We start from the raw sequence: 16,290 nt of genomic DNA on the forward strand, positions 1-16,290 counted from the left end.
AGAGGTTTAACAGAAGGTTCAGGAGTGAGAATGTGATCAGAGCACACGTTATCTTTCAGTTTTCCAAGAATTATGGTGGGAATCCATATATATCTTCCAAATTTCTCATAGGGAAAACACTTGTACAGTCTCTCTGTTGCATAAAGGGGTGGGGGGGAGGCAGAAAGGAAAGTATAATTTGGATTCTTTGATCTTTTTGGATTTTCCAGTTCTCAAGAATTTTCCAGTTCAAGGTTCTTTACCTAGCATCATCACCATGAGATATTAGGGCATGGGTGTTTAAGAAGACAAAGGCACCATTCCCATAAAGCAATTTGCTGTTTATTCTTTTAGGACACCCGTCCTGTTTGAAATTTTGTCCTGAATTAACAACAAATGTAAAGGCCTTAAGGTGGCAGTGCATCGAATGCAAGACATGCAGTGCATGTAGAATCCAAGGCAAAAATGCAGTAAGTACTTGGCTCTCAGTAGTCCGTCTCCGCGTAAATTGTTAGTGTTTAGGTTTTTCAGTTTTTGTAGACTGTTGCTATTTTCTTTTTACATTTTAAAATGTAAAATGTAAATGTGATATCAAATTTCAGTAGGGATTATATTTTTTTATTGTTCATTGGATAACATAAGAATTTGTGGCCTTTTTGCAGTTGATTTCAGTCTCAATTAGTCTCTAATATGTTATATTACAGGATAATATGCTTTTTTGTGACTCCTGTGATAGAGGATTCCATATGGAGTGCTGTGATCCCCCACTCTCCAGAATGCCGAAAGGTGAACATTTAAACCACATTAAAAATGTGTCTTATTACATACTCATTAGCCTTGTCCTACTGTCTGACAGCTCAGAAGTATACATTTAAGCATTTTTTCTTAAGCATTTTTTCTTCCCTCCCACTTTCCTTATACTTGTGGGTTTGGCACAGGTTGTGAGCAGAGAAGTGTGAAAGCATTTAGTTTTGGGGTAATGAATGTAATAAATACTCTCATCCAGACACTGGGATAAAAAGACCATTCCTCTCCTGAAATCACTCCCTTGTTAGAATAAGTTTAGGTAGGTCAAGAGTTTATAGAGTCCTCTCCATATTATTCAGTACAGTGTTGAGAGGTAAGGAATTACCTATTTTCTATGATGGTGATAACGATGACTCCAAAAATCCTGTGATAGGAGCCATCACCATTTTTTTGGCCATTAGCTGATAACTTTAAACATAGGGATCTGAAATCCTGTATGGCTGTATCCATATAGAATATCGATTTTCTTCTCCATTTATTGAGTAAGCTCAGCCTTCTTTTTCTCATATCATGTTAAACCTTAAACATAATTTTGCCTTCTTATCATAAAATTGATACATTTTCAATTGTGATTTAGAAAATATAGATAGACAAAAAGAGATAAAAAGAACAGTCAATTAAAAATTCGTTCCCTGCCCCCACACAGCTTCTTAATAAGAAATGGAACATTCTGTATATGTTTATGGTTTTTTTCCCTCTTAACAATAGATTCTCACATTCCCACATCATTAAATGTTCTCCTAAACATAGTTTTTAATGAGTGTGTAGGACTCCATCGTGTGCAGAACAGGGGTTACAAACCTGGTGACTCTGGGCCACAAAAATGTTTTGTTGGTTTTGTATACAGCACACATGCGTGCGCACACACACACACACACACACACACACGTATATTTTTAAGACCTCTCTTGACCACGTTATAGAAGAGCTGGTGCAATATTTTTAAAATTTTGAATTTGAGTCCATTGGTGCCCCAGTTTGCCTTGATCTCACTACTACCTATCATCTTACATTCCAGCTTGCTTCGATCACATTATTATACCTGGGTGGTTCCTGAACATAATTGATTTTGCAAACCCATGGATTAAAAAAACATAACTTCCTTAACCAGTCCCTTGTGGTGGATCTTACAAATGTTTCCAATTTTTTCCATCCACAATCATTGCCTTAAGATAAATTCCTTGGGGAAGACTTGCTAGATCAAAGGCTATGTACATGAAAGGTCATACTGGTTTTCAGACCAACCACCAGTGTGTGAGAATACCTCTTTCCCTGTATCATGACCAATACTCACCATTGCTGTATTTCATGGAGTCTATACTTTAAAAAAAAAAAATTTAACATCTTTGGAATCAGATGTATTTTATAGTCAGTAATACCTTAGATTCAATGTAATACAGTGTTATTATTTAAAAATTTTACCAATTAGATAATAGGAAAAAGGGGTCTGATAATTTTTTTTTCTTTAAATAGTGAGATTGAACATTTTTTGTGTTTGGTTATTGGCTGTTTGTGTATCTTCTTGTAAAGTACCTGTTTTTATCCATTAATCATTTTTCTATTGGCGTTTTCACCTTTTTCTTGCTGATTTGCAGAAGCTCTTTATATTTTTATGCAGTCAAACCCATGAATCTTTTTCTTTATGGCTTCAGTCTTAAATGTCGGTCTTGCTTAGATTATTTAAATATCCATGTATATTTCCTGGTGCTTGCAACATTTGATTTTGTCATATAATATTCATCTGCCTAGAATTTGTGTTTGTAAAGGATAGGAAATAATTATTTTCCTTCCAGATAGAGAGCTATTTGTTTTGTCACCACTTAACTGAATCGTTTCATCTTTTCCCTGCTGATTTGGAAAATGACCTTTATGATATGCTAAACTTTTCAGTTTTTCTGGCCCTCAGTTCTTATCCATTGACCTGCTTACCTATACCAGGTATATTGCTTTAATTATTGTAGCTCTGCAGTACTTAAAACTTTTGTTTTAATTTTTAAAAACTATAATTAAAATTTTTTAGTGTAGAAAATTTTCAAAAAGAGATGATAAAACAAACAATTTTTTCCTATAAATTCCAAAAATTGATTGACTTGAAAATGTGTCCCTCAAATCAAAAGATACATATTATCTAACAGGTTGGGTTTTCACATATGTTTATGTGGCAGAGGGAGGCTTGGTGACCTGTTGGGAAAAGCCTTATTAGAAGAGGTCTGAAATAGGGCCAGCCCTCTGCTCTTACCACATTGACCCTGGGGAAAATGACCTGTAATGACAGTTTCCTGAGGAGAATGACAAAAGGGAATGATCCACTTTCTGGAGTAAAGTTCTGCATACAAGCATCCTTGGGCAGCTTGTTACAGCTGCAGTTTATATTTCATCTCTCTCCTAAAATGAAACATTAAAATATTTTTCTCATATATATATTAATTCAGGGATGTGGATTTGCCAAGTCTGCAGACCAAAGAAAAAGGGAAGAAAACTACTTCATGAGAAAGCTGCACAAATAAAACGACGATATGCAAAACCCATTGGACGACCGAAAAATAAATTAAAGCAACGATTGTTGTAGGTTGAGATCTTATCAAAAGAAATCTTTTATGTTGTGCTTTAAGATATAGTTGATTGTAACCCCCTTAGATTCCATTAACTTTTACCATCATTTTTAAAAACTCAGGGATGAGGAATATTTCTATTTTTGCATAAGCTATGGAAATTTTTTGGAAAATAATATTTTTAATTACAGTTGGCATTTTGGGTCTTCTGTTGGCAGTATCTGTGATGCTAAGTGATGTTTTTCAAGCACAGGATAGAAGCAGAGTGTAAGAATTGGAAATAATCGTTCTGCCTCCTTTATTACTGGCTGAGCATTTGAAGAGCTTAATTATATAAATATTTTTGTGGGCATTTTGAAAACAAGAGAGGGATTTGTTTCACATCTAGAGTGAATCTCTGTAGTTGCCCCAGATAACATTTTAGAAAAAGACTTCTCTTTTCTGGTGCTAATTCAATATTACAACTTTTAAAGATCCCTTTTATGAAATAAGAGCTTCTGAGATAACTGAGAATGACTGTCCTACTGTTCGCCTCCAAAGAGTTAGACAAGACCATTTGGTGTGTGCACATGTGTGTAGACATACAGACAAAATAGTATATTTGCAGTAGCCTGCAGTTCTGCTATAAGAGCCCCATTTCCATCAGCCTGTTGCCATTGGGATGACATAAAAGCCAAGAAGAACATTTAGCAGGAGTTACTTGGAGAGGTAGAGAAAAGATAAGAGGCAAAATGGTTGTAGTTTTTTTTCGCCTGAATGGAGTGTAGATTTGACTGTCAGCATTGGGTAAGGTGTTTACAAATGAAGTCAGTAGACTTGCATATCTGAAGCAGTTCTATCAATTAGACCGTTGCTCTTCTCTTCAGGCTTCTTGAAAGGGTCATTGTGATGTAGAAACGATAGGTACTCTGCACACCCAGTGAACACACCCCAGGTGTCTCATTCTCTTGCTTATTAATCTCCCACCCCCCATTTTAGCAGAAGCAATTCACTGTATTACCTCCTCTCAGAAAAACAGTCTCTTTCTGCACCTTTATCTCCTACAGGAAAAATAGAAAATGCACAGTCCTTCCTAGAGTGTTCTGTGAAACTTTATGAAAACCTTTAAACTGGTAGACATTTTACTTTGGGATTTGTGTTAATTTCTAGAAGCAAACGTTAAACATATTCGTGAATAAAATCTATCATATTAGCATCATTTGAAGTAGAAATTATATGTTTTTGCATTCATCCGGTGTAAGCATTGTTCTCAAAATGGGACCGTATCCTCAGGGCCCAATTAAAAAAACCAAATTAGAATATAAACTTTCTAAACAAAGGACACAGCTGAAAATTGCATCTGGCACCAATCCTAACTTTTTGTTTGTCCAAAATTGTCCTTTTGAGCTTAGGAATTTTTAAGACAGTCTAGGGAGTTTTCCTTTTTACATGCTTTATAAGCATATTATCCTTTCTGGGCAATCGATTCCAGATAGAGTCCAAATGTAGCATTCTGATGCAGAAACATTCTAGCCTGGATGAGTTGTTTATTAGTAACTCTCACTGTGACACTAGAGATCTCCAGCTCGAACCTGATTTGGCTGAATCGGTGGCGTTGGGCAAAGCTCCTGGCAGTTGAGCTGCTTCTGATGAGCCTAGTAGCTTGCTCCATTGGTCTGCACCAGCCTCCCCTTCAGCTGACTGCCGAAACTGTTCATTAAATCTCTGTGTACAGGAAGACCGCTGAACTATGCTCTTCTATTTGTATTACTTAAGATATTTTTATGATTCATAGATCATATCATTTTCAGGCTTCCATTTCTTCATTACTACCCCTCAGCTCAATTGATAATTTTTGAGGCCCATCCTTGGGCCCCAGCACTGCCATAATTCACATGCAAATGTTTGTATTGTATAAAATTCTGCTGCAAAACGGGTAGCTTTCCAAGGCCTAGCCTGAGGTGAAGGCAGGCAGCTGCTGATCCTGTAAGCAGCTGTGCTAGCGGAGTGACCTCCAGTCTCCATTGACCACACAGCTGTATGGGCAGAACCGGCATCAAATGAACTGAAATAGCAGTCAGAACAGTGTATAAAGATTCTGATGCCAAGTGTCTGATAATGACCATGGTAAATGTGCCGCTTCTTCACCAGATTTTCCATGTCATGTCTGACCTGCTGTAGCTTTTCTTTAATCATTTCTTCAGTTTTTTGCTATTGTTGTCCTTTTTTCAGCAATATTTTATGCTGTAATTAGTTGTCTCCTCTACTTAGAGAGTATTATTGGTTATCTTATCATCCTAAGCATAAACTGCTAAGAAGAAGAAGAGGGTATCTTTTAATTTTTTTTTTCTTAAAAGTACTAATTTATAGATATAACCAAATTCAATTTATATAAATTTTCCATTTGAGTTAAAATTGCTTCCAACTAGAGATTAGATAAGCTTATTCCTTAGCTTCTAGAGACTACTTATGACTTATTTCCATTAATACTTTAAAAAAGACATTTCAGGAAATCATAATTATGTGTGGCGACGCAAGGGGGTAACAGTTTTATTTCATTATAATGAAAGCATTGGGTGATCTTTTAGTGCTCTCAAAATTTTTCTCACTCGTATTGCCCTTGGGTCCACATGATTCTTCCAGTACCTGTTGGATGGGCCCTAGGAGAGTCATGACATGTCAGCGTAGTTGCTGCAGCCTGTTTCAGCAGTGAAACATCTAGGTGGAGGCACACACACACCAATAGGACTTAGGGTTGCAGTTCAGTTTTCTTAACTTGAAGCACATTTGAATGCATCTAGTTGCTATAAATTTGTTTTCGATACCTTTATCATTCTCTTATTAAATGCTGATACTATTCTCTAAATTTTTGCCTAGGTCTGTAACCAGTGATGAAGGATCCATGAATGCATTCACAGGAAGGGGGTCACCTGGTAGGGGTCAAAAGACTAAAGTCTGTACCACACCTTCATCTGGTCATGCTGCATCTGGGAAGGACTCAAGCAGCAGATTGGCTGTTACAGACCCCACTCGGCCTGGTGCCACCACCAAAATCACCACCACCTCCACCTACATTTCTGCCTCTACACTTAAAGTTAACAAGAAAACCAAAGGGCTCATTGATGGCCTTACTAAGTTTTTTACACCATCACCTGATGGTCGCAGATCACGAGGTGAAATAATAGACTTTTCAAAGCACTATCGTCCAAGGAAAAAGGTCTCTCAGAAACAGTCATGCACTTCTCATGTGTTGGCTCCAGGTACCACACAAAAGCTAAAACCTCCACCTTCTTCACTCCCACCCCCAACCCCCATGTCTGGTCAGAGCCCCAGTTCACAAAAGTCCAGCACTTCTGCTTCTTCTACCTCTCCCCAGAGTTCTTCCAGCCAGTCCAGTGTGCCCTCCTTTAGCAGTCTTACTAATAACAGCCAGCTGAAGGCACTCTTTGACGGACTCTCTCATATCTATACCACTCAGGGACAGTCTCGCAAAAAGGGACACCCAAGTTATGCACCACCTAAACGTATGCGTCGTAAAACCGAGTTCTCTTCCACGGCAAAATCTAAAGCCCATTTCTTTGGAAAGAGAGATATTAGAAGTAGGTTTATTTCTCACTCCTCCTCCTCTAGCTGGGGGATGGCTAGAGGACGTATTTTTAAAGCAATTGCTCACTTCAAGCGAACAACTTTCCTTAAAAAGCACAGGATGCTAGGCAGATTAAAATATAAAGTGACCCCTCAGATGGGGACCCCCTCACCAGGGAAGGGGAGCTTGACAGACGGAAGGATTAAACCTGATCAGGATGATGGTAAGCAAAAGGTCACAGCTCCAACCAAACCTGCGTCCCGTCCCTTTCCCCCCAACCCCCCCGAGAAAAATCAATCAATTCCTATTTGTCACATAGGTCTTAGCTATTTCTCTTGTTCTCACTTCACTTTCATACAGAAGCAGTGAAACTTCGACCTTTTTCTAATGCTGACTAAACCTCCAAAATGTTGTTTTTCCAACTAATACTCTCCCACTTTTTATGATTTATTTCCATTTGTAGTGACACTAGGACCCCCAGATGCCTCCATAGCGTTGCTTATGGCTTTGTAGTCCCGCATGAGTAGCCACTGTCACGCTTCTGCCATGTTCCTCCCTCTTCAGCCACAGCGCCGCGTGGTCGTGTGCTGTCCGTGCTTCCAGCAGGGGGACTTGAGCTCCTCATTGCCCTCTGTCCATTGCTTTCTCATGACAAAGTCCATCCTGCTTCCTTCTCAACAAAGCCTGATCTGTGATTCTGTGAAGTGTGCTTTTGGATGTGAGTGTGTCTGCGTGTGTATTCACTTTAGGGAGAAAACTGATTCCATGGTTTCATTTAACAAATTGGCCCGTTAACATTTGCTATCCTTTGTAAAAACAGAAGCCAAAAATGTGTCATTTGGACAAAGTGGTAGATTTTATTATCTCAAAAGTGATCATGGGAATTCTTTAACTAGACATTGATGTGACTTCTTGGTTGAAAAATACGGTTTTGCTCTGTATTGCTCTTACTTTCTCTCATTTATTTATTGATGCTATAAAAAGATGATAGTGATAATTCCAATAAAAATTGGGTCCAGCAGGGGAAAGGTACTGCTGGATCTATGAGCAGTGCTTAGATGTGAAAGCTTATAAAGCTTAAGAAAACAATCCCTATTTGCCCACTGTGCTAATTTGGTACCATTTTGGTAATTTATGGTGGTTATTCATATGCAAGTTAGTAAATACACTTTCTGCTGGTTTTAAATGACAGATACGGAAATCAAAATAAGCATCAAACAAGAAAGTACAGATATAAATGTGATTGGAAACAAGGATACCGTTACTGAAGAGGATTTGGATGTTTTTAAACAGGCCCAGGAACTGTCTTGGGAGGTAAGGCCAGGATCCCACACTATAGTAACGATGATAATACATAATTTTCATATGTGACTACTATGAAACTACTGCCTTGATTGTATAGAGAATCCCCTCGAAATCCTTTGTGGTTCTTTAACTGTTATCATTTTGGTTGACTGTACATTCAAAAGCAGTGACTTTATAGAATTGTCTCCACTCGTAAAAGTGGTAATGGCTCAGCTGGTCTCACAAAGCAGGCCAGAGTAGCAGTAGTTGAGGCAGATTTTGAAAAACATTTCTAGGGGTAAAAGAATAGATTCCTGATCATTTTTGCTCAAATTAAGAAAATAGCCATTTTAGGAGTTCCTGTTGTGGCTTGGTGGTAATGAACCCAGCTAGTAACCATGAGGATGAGGGTTTGATCCCTGGCCTTGCTCAGGGGGTTAAGGATCTGGCATTCCCGTGAGCTGTGGTGTAGGTCACAGACACAGCTCAGCTCACCTGTTGCTGTGGCTGTCGCGTAGTCTTGCAGTTGCAGATCCGATTTGACCCCAAGCCTGGGAACTTCCATACGCTGGGTGTGGCCCTTAAAACAAACAAACAAACAAAAAACAAAAAACAAAAAAAAAAAAGAGAGAAAATAGCCATTTAACATCATTAACACAGAGAGGAACATTGCTTTTAAATTGACCAATCTTTTTCCAGCACAGATGGCCAGCCATATGAAAAATGTCTTCTAATTTTAACTGTTGAGCATTGAAGACAGTATTATGTAGCTTGATCAGTTGTAATCTTTTTTTTTATTTTGGCCATGGGGCATGCTGAAGTTCCCAGGCCAGGGATCAAACCCACACCATAGCAGTGACCTAAGTCGAAGCAGTGGCAACAATGGGTCCTTAACCTACTGAGTCACCAGTAATTGCAGTGTTAATCACTTCTGTTTTCACTCTCCAGTAATTTCTTTAAGTGTTTCCCTTTGGAGCTTCCTCCTGGCCTAGTGGTTAAAGATTCAGTGTTATCACTGCTGTGGCTCAGATTTACTCCCTGCCCCAGGAACTTGTTTTGTTTTGTTTTTTTTTTTTGTCTTTTTGCTATTTCTTGGGCCGCTTCCGTGGCATATGGAGGTTCCCAGGCAGGGGTTGAATCGGAGTTGCAGCCACCGGCCTACGCCAGAGCCACAGCAACGCTGGATCTGAGCCGCGTCTGCAACCTACACCACAGCTCACAGCAACGCCGGATCGTTAACCCACTGAGCAAGGGCAGGGACCAAACCCGCAACCTCATGGTTCCTAGTTGGATTCGTTAACCACTGTGCCAAGACGGGAACTCCCGGATTGTGAATTTTTAAGACAGTAGGTTCACATTCCATTTCCAGGGCACAGTATTTGCAGAGAGACTCCTTACCCCGTCTCATTTCCTTTTGCGGGATTAGGGGGCTCTCTCTAGGCTGTTAAGCTTTATTCTTAGTAGCAACCACTTGGGCTAAATACTCATGCTTATTTCTACTTTAGGGACCATTGGATATTCCCGTGCCTCATTCTGCACCTATCAGTGTTCTTTGTATTATCTTTGGTGAAGATAAAATGTCAGATATTCCCCCCACCACTGAGATTTGAAGACCTTAAATATTACCGTTTTGGAGGCCAAATTCTGGCACTCATATACACACATGATGAACCTCAGGCTATTTATTACCTGAAAGTTACTGCTAAATCTAAATTCCTTTCTTTCTAACCAATCAACAATGACACTTTCATTCACAAACTTTTTTTTTTTTTTTTTTTTTTTTTGATCTTTTTAGGGCCATACCCATGGCATATGGAGGTTCCCAGGCTAGGAGTCAAATTGGAGCTTTAGCTGCTGGCCCACACCACAGCCACAGCAACGCCAGGTCCAGGCCACATCTGCCTCCTACACCACAGCTCACGGCAACGCCAGATCCTTAACCCACTGAGCAATTGAGTGAGGCCAGGAATAGAACCTGTGTCCTCATGGATGCTAGTCAGATTTGTTTCCACTGAGCCACAACGGGAACGCCCACAAACATTGCTTGTCTGTGTCAGGCACTGGGCCAGACCCTGGGAATATCACAGTGAATCCGGCAGGCAAGGTTAGGTTCTTAACCAGGTGCATGGGGGTGAAGGGAGATGGATATCAAGCTGCAGGCTTCCCAATTGATTATTTCATTACAGTTGGGTTAAATATTGCTTGGTGGAGGGACAGGGGACTGTAAGAGTGTAACAATGTCTTAACAGCCACATCTTATAATTTCCTCAGTTTTGAGACATTATAGCAGATGGTTAAATTTAATTCAGTAGACATTTGTATGCATTAACAGCTTACTCATTTCCTGTTTTGGTAATACTGTTTCTTAGAGTGTTTGTTTATATATGAATCTTATGCAAAATTGATTATTATTTCATAAGGGTCCTTAATGATTGTTTCAACAACATGAAAATTCGCAATTAAGATTACTGTTCTGGTCTTGCTAGTTTTTCATGTCCGCTGGAGGGAAAACCAAAATGTAAGTGAAAAAAATCCTCTTCTAATACTTAATATTTTGTTTTCTTTCTCTATGACAGAAAATAGAGTGTGAAAGTGGAGTAGAAGACTGTGGCCGGTACCCTTCTGTAATAGAATTTGGGAAGTATGAAATCCAAACCTGGTATTCCTCGCCTTACCCACAGGAATATGCAAGGTAATGTCTCGTTTGTGAGGAGAGACCATTCCAAAGCTGGAATTACATGATTTTAAGGACATACATTTTGATAGTCAGTTCTAAGTGCTTCCAAAACTTTTACTTTTGCCAGCATCTTTTTATTGTATTCAATGTCCTATGTAACACAGGCGTTGTAAATTTTGCTTTTTAACCTTTAGACATTTTTTTTTCCCTCTCTGGTTAATTGAGGAAATATTGTTCGTATAAGAAACTGAATCAAGGGGGAAAGAAATAAGGCATTGTCAGATGTTTGGTAGTTTCTTCATTAAGCCTGTTAGCTTTATCTCTGGTTTCTGGCATTTTATTGTCAAGTTTCTTATAGAAATTACAACCAAAAAAGGAAAGGTGGGAGAGGTTTAGCCTTAAGAGACCCTTCCCAGAATTGACTTTTAGAGCCAATTGTGACTAACTTGTTAAAAATGAGAAAATAATACTACTAAAATTTTCTTTTATCTTGAACAAAGATCAGCTGTGAAATTGTCTTGAACTAATATATCTAAAATTGGGTATCTTGTGAACAGATTTCTTCAGGTGTGTTAGAGCACACTTTATTAGTATCTTCTCAAATGTTTTATCCTGCAAAGTTTCTGGTAATCACAATCTTGCTTTTCTTCTACAATAGATATTGTCCCTTTCTAGTTCTTGTGGGTGACTGTCCAGTCATCCAACTGGAGAAAATGGGGAGGGTTCTTTGGGAGTTGCATGGTAAATTAAGAGTCAGGAGTCTTGGTTTCCCTTCCCAGTTTGTATCCCTTTCTAGTTTGCATGGCTAGCTTTATGTTCCTGAAAATTCTTTTTTTTTTTTTTTCTTTTTTTCTTTTTTGGCTGCCCCAAGGCATATGGAGCTCCTGGGCCAGGGATCAGATCCGAGCTGCAGTTGCAACCTGTGTACGCTGCAGCTTTGCCAACACCAGATCTTTAACCCGGGCCAGGGATCAAACATCCGTCCCAGCGCTCCAGAGGCACCACTGATCCTGTTGCACCACAGTGGGAACTCCTGAACAATTTTTTAAAAGCAGCTATGAGCTTTTATTTGTATGCGTAATCATAAGTCATGTGTTCTGAGAGCTCTGAATAAAATATGCATGTGAGTCCAAGATTTGATATTGCTGTGATCTGAATCTTATCTAATTCTCCCCCAAAACTTTCTCCCCATTCTTATACCCTCAAGACCTTGAAAGTGCTTCTAAACATTTTTTTATAAATACTAGCAGTGTCCACTTAAGAAGCATGATAGGGCACAAGTGAAAAATGGTATAATTTTTAAGGTAGAGAAAAAGTCAGCAGAGAAGAGAGATCTGTCTCCTGTTTCTCAGAGAATTGGTAGAATTGGTAGAAATAACTAAGGTCTTTGGACTTAACTACATTTACTGCTTTAGATCATGTATAACTATGATAATAACTTGGAAGTTACCTCATCCATAAGAAATGGAAACAACTAAATTCTAGGACTGCCTTATAAGTACACAGATCATTTTAAAAATAATGAGTTTAGGAGTTCCCGTCATGGCGCAGTGGTTAACGAATCCGACTAGGAACCATGAGGTTGCGGGTTCGGTCCCTGCCCTTGCTCAGTGGGTTAACGATCCGGCGTTGCCGTGAGCTGTGGTGTAGGTTGCAGACGTGGCTCGGATCCCGCGTTGCTGTGGCTCTGGCGTAGGCCAGTGGCTACAGCTCCGATTCAACCCCTAGCCTGGGAACCTCCATATGCCGCGGGAGCGGCCCAAGAAATAGCAACAATAACAACAACAACAACCAAAAAGACAAAAGACAAAAAAAAAAAATAATAATAATAATAATAATGAGTTTACTTCTCTCTGAGTAAAAGAGTGTTAGAGTTAGACCACTGATCACATATACTCTTGAAACTATGACGTTAAATCTGAAATTTGAAAAATATGTGTGGATGTTAGGATGCCATAGTTTTTAGAGTAGGTTCCAAGTCTGAAAACCTTTCTTTCTATAGGACATTTCTAAGGAAACAAATGACTTGTTCACAAAGTAAAGGCAGCAAATATTATTAGATTGAAAAATAATGTAAGGTTTGTACATTCTCTTTACTACTAGCTTTCTTTTTTCTTTTCCTTTTTTTGAAACGACTTCTTTCAAATACTATTATACAGCCTTTTTATAACTTAGAGAAAATCAAATAATATTTAATATTTTCCTGTGAAAGGGGTAATCAATCTGATTCTATTCTTTGATTTTAAAATTTCAACAGATTACCAAAGCTTTACCTGTGTGAATTCTGTCTTAAATATATGAAAAGTAAAAATATTTTGTTAAGACACTCAAAGAAATGTGGATGGTTTCATCCTCCAGCAAATGAAATTTACCGAAGGAAAGACCTTTCAGTATTTGAGGTAAGCGTGTGTAAATAAAAAACTCAGCACTTGAAACCTAGTGCCTCTAATTGTTGACCATGTACTGATTTGTTTGTAGAAGGTACAAAGTATATTCAATTTTGGCACTGAAATTCAAACTGCTTTTTAAAATATCTCTATGTTTTGGAATGTTTTTCTAACCATATTAAGCAACCATTGAGATTGATGATGAATTCCTACATCATCACATTAACTTTTTTGTCTTCTCCCAAATCCCTGTCTGCACCAGACATGTTCACTGGTGAATTTATGATCTCCCCAGCTCTTTGTAAATTCTACTTTTCTTTGGCAGGAGAAATTAGCTTTGTTCAACAGCTCCAGCCAATGTCTGGCAGGTGCTCATTCTTCCAGGGAATTGAGCAGCTGTACATATCTCCTCAATACGCAACCACCTGTGTTTCCATCCATTTCTTGGCAGGGTGGATAATCCTTTTGGTGAGACCCCAGCAGATGTTGGGACCTCCCCGCCGCCCCCATCTGGGTAGATGGCCACCCCTGGAGAACTCTGCTGTTCACAGGAACCCCTTGTGGCCACATGTCTGTCATTGTGTGTTCTTGAAGACAATTGTGTTTTCAGAATTGATTTGGTAGTAGAAAGTCTTAGACGCTATATCGTTTCATTGTTTGATCATGTGCTATTTATTGTCAGCTTCAGGGATCCAGTTTAGCTGAGCCAGTTGCACCTTGAAGAGACCATACCTTTTCTTTCATGTTATTGTCTATTCATAGGGCTTCTTCATTTTCTCACGTGAGCACTTCCATTGCCCTGCCTTATTTTTTTTCTATGTTACCCCTTCTTGCATTGTTTTCCTGGGTGCTCAGAACAAGTCATCCTTGCACAGCAGATATGTCTTCTTTCTCTGAAATACAGTTTTAGTTTACGATGCCCTTTTACTGAGTTCAGATTGGAAATTTATTCTGCTGCCCCACTTTCTCTTTAGTTCTGGTCTGTACTATCTTGCACTGTATCTAACGTTTGGGGTGGGTCCTACGGGTTTTTCTCATGGACCAGGCACCCTCTCTCAAACAGGCTTGGCTGGGCCCACTGCTTTTTCCTAAGACGGATCAGAGATCACATGTAACTCCAGCTATGTCTTATGATTTTTTTAAAGCCCGTCTTCCAGGTTATACCAGGCCCTTTTGGCAGGCTTGAATGAAGAAGGGTATTGTTCTTGGGAAGATTTGGTGATACATTAGTTCTTTCTAAATGGGGGCACAGGGTTTCTCAACCTGGAAACTGTTCACGTTTCTGGCTGGATGATTCTTGGTGTATGGGGCGTCCTGAGTATTGGAGGATGTTTAGCAGCATCCCTGGCCTCTACCCACTCAACGCCAGGAGGACCACACCTCCTCCAGTGAGAACAACCAGTAATGTCTCCAGCTGCAGCCAGTGTCCCCTGGGAGGCAATATCACCCCGGTGAGGGCCACTGGGTGGAAAAGGAAAGCCAAATGTAAGTGGCTGTCCTTCTGTTGTCAGTCTTGGGATGCTACCCAACCAGCCTCAACCAGTGGAGACACAGAGCTGTTCCCAGTTAAAGCTTAATTAATGAATGTCACAAGTTCCCCTTCAATATTGGCTCCTTCCTTGATGCACTGGAAGCTTTCTTCTAACCAGAATAAAATGAAAATCATCAACTCATTGTTTCTCAAAGGACAAAACACATTGTTGGCTTTAAGTAATTGTTAAATCAGCATAAATCTGCCTGTGGGGATGAAGCTGTCATAAATGCAGGAAGAGTCTTCTCAGGGTTAAGAGAATCTGTCTAGTTAGGCTGCTAAGAATGGTCTCTTGCAGGGTAGGTGCTTTTGGACCATACAGAGGGAAAAATCAGAAGCAGATTTGTAAAATTTTTTCATAAACGTAATTGAAGGAGTTGGATTGGATAAGTGCCAAGGTCCCTATTCTAGACTGAGTTAATAACAAGAGTATAGCATGTAGGAAACTTCTCTTAGCAGTGTCCTAAGTAACTTAGAAAATAATCGAATAATAATCGCAAATCACTACTTTCCTATCTTGTCTCTATCCCTCTTAAAATTATGCCACATTAGACATTTCACAGCCAATAAGAATTTTGCTTCAGTTTTGTGATCTCTCCTTTTTTTGATTCAGGGATACGTACATCTCTGTCTTTCCTTGTTGTAGTATACTATCATTTCCAAAAGGACCATACTCCCCAATACATAAACACTTCCTTTAATTAAAGAGAGAATTGTATCGTCTGTGCCCGTTGCCCATGTTTGATTATGTTGCCATGTATGGGACCTAGGTCTCATCCAAGGGAAATAGTTATATAAAGTTTAAAAATAATTTGTGCAATATGAGAACCTGTATGTATGGTCCACAGGAGACCCAGGAATGGTCAAGTTCATTGTTGAAGAGTTCTGGTTAGCACATATCCATTTCCCCTAAGAAAAGTGCTAGGGAAATTCTTGAATCTGCTGTGCTTTCTGTTTTCGACAAGTAACTACATTTGATCAAAGAAATTGGCATTTGTGCCTAGCCTCCTGTCTATAACCATCAGTATCACAGCTTGATTCTTTTATTTTGATGAGAAGTAGATTATAATCATGGTACTTATTTTAGGTTGAAATTCATCTCACTTTCTGTGTAAGTATTCCCAACATAGAAATTTTATCTTTTCCAATTATATTTAAAATGATGCTTGGGGTAGAACCAAAATGGAAGCCTCTTTTGCTAATCCACACTTCTGAGGAACCAGAATAATACAGTTCATTTATTTTATTTTTATGTGAAGCCCTTTTGAAAACAACATGAAGTTTAACTTAATCGAGCAGTATTTTAATCGGTTTACATTTCATTAATTCAAATTTACTTGGTTCAAAAAAAAAAGGACATGCCTAGTCATTTTTCACTCGTAATAAATTGCAAATAAAAATTACTCCTTTGTTAGTAGTTTGGCCTTTCTTCAGATAGTGTAAAGAGAAATTTAAGCAACCTTAAATTTACCCCAATTTAGGAGAAATGAAATTCTGATTTGCCAAGT

The 16,290-nt window shown here is 38.9% G+C and overlaps 1 protein-coding gene across 11 annotated transcripts in view; it reads left to right on the plus strand.

The window, feature by feature from the left end:
- KAT6B (lysine acetyltransferase 6B) overlaps positions 1-16,290 on the plus strand; it is a 206,885-nt gene that overhangs the window by 149,535 nt on the left and 41,060 nt on the right. For 4 of the 11 annotated variants that reach the window (XM_021072870.1, XM_021072868.1, XM_021072867.1 and 1 more), the window contains exons 5-11: positions 334-449; positions 684-765; positions 3,219-3,351; positions 6,195-6,250; positions 8,096-8,217; positions 10,764-10,879; positions 13,122-13,263. In XM_021072870.1, coding sequence (XP_020928529.1) covers positions 334-449; positions 684-765; positions 3,219-3,351; positions 6,195-6,250; positions 8,096-8,217; positions 10,764-10,879; positions 13,122-13,263 — 767 coding nt within the window. Of the gene's footprint in view, positions 1-333; positions 450-683; positions 766-3,218; positions 3,352-6,194; positions 7,127-8,095; positions 8,218-10,763; positions 10,880-13,121; positions 13,264-16,290 lie in introns of all 11 variants that reach the window. The other 7 variants (XM_013983356.2, XM_005671116.3, XM_001928949.6 and 4 more) reach the window with 3 other exon arrangements.

This window comes from Sus scrofa, chromosome 14 (assembly GCF_000003025.6).
Source record: "Sus scrofa isolate TJ Tabasco breed Duroc chromosome 14, Sscrofa11.1, whole genome shotgun sequence".
NCBI lineage: Eukaryota > Metazoa > Chordata > Mammalia > Artiodactyla > Suidae > Sus > Sus scrofa.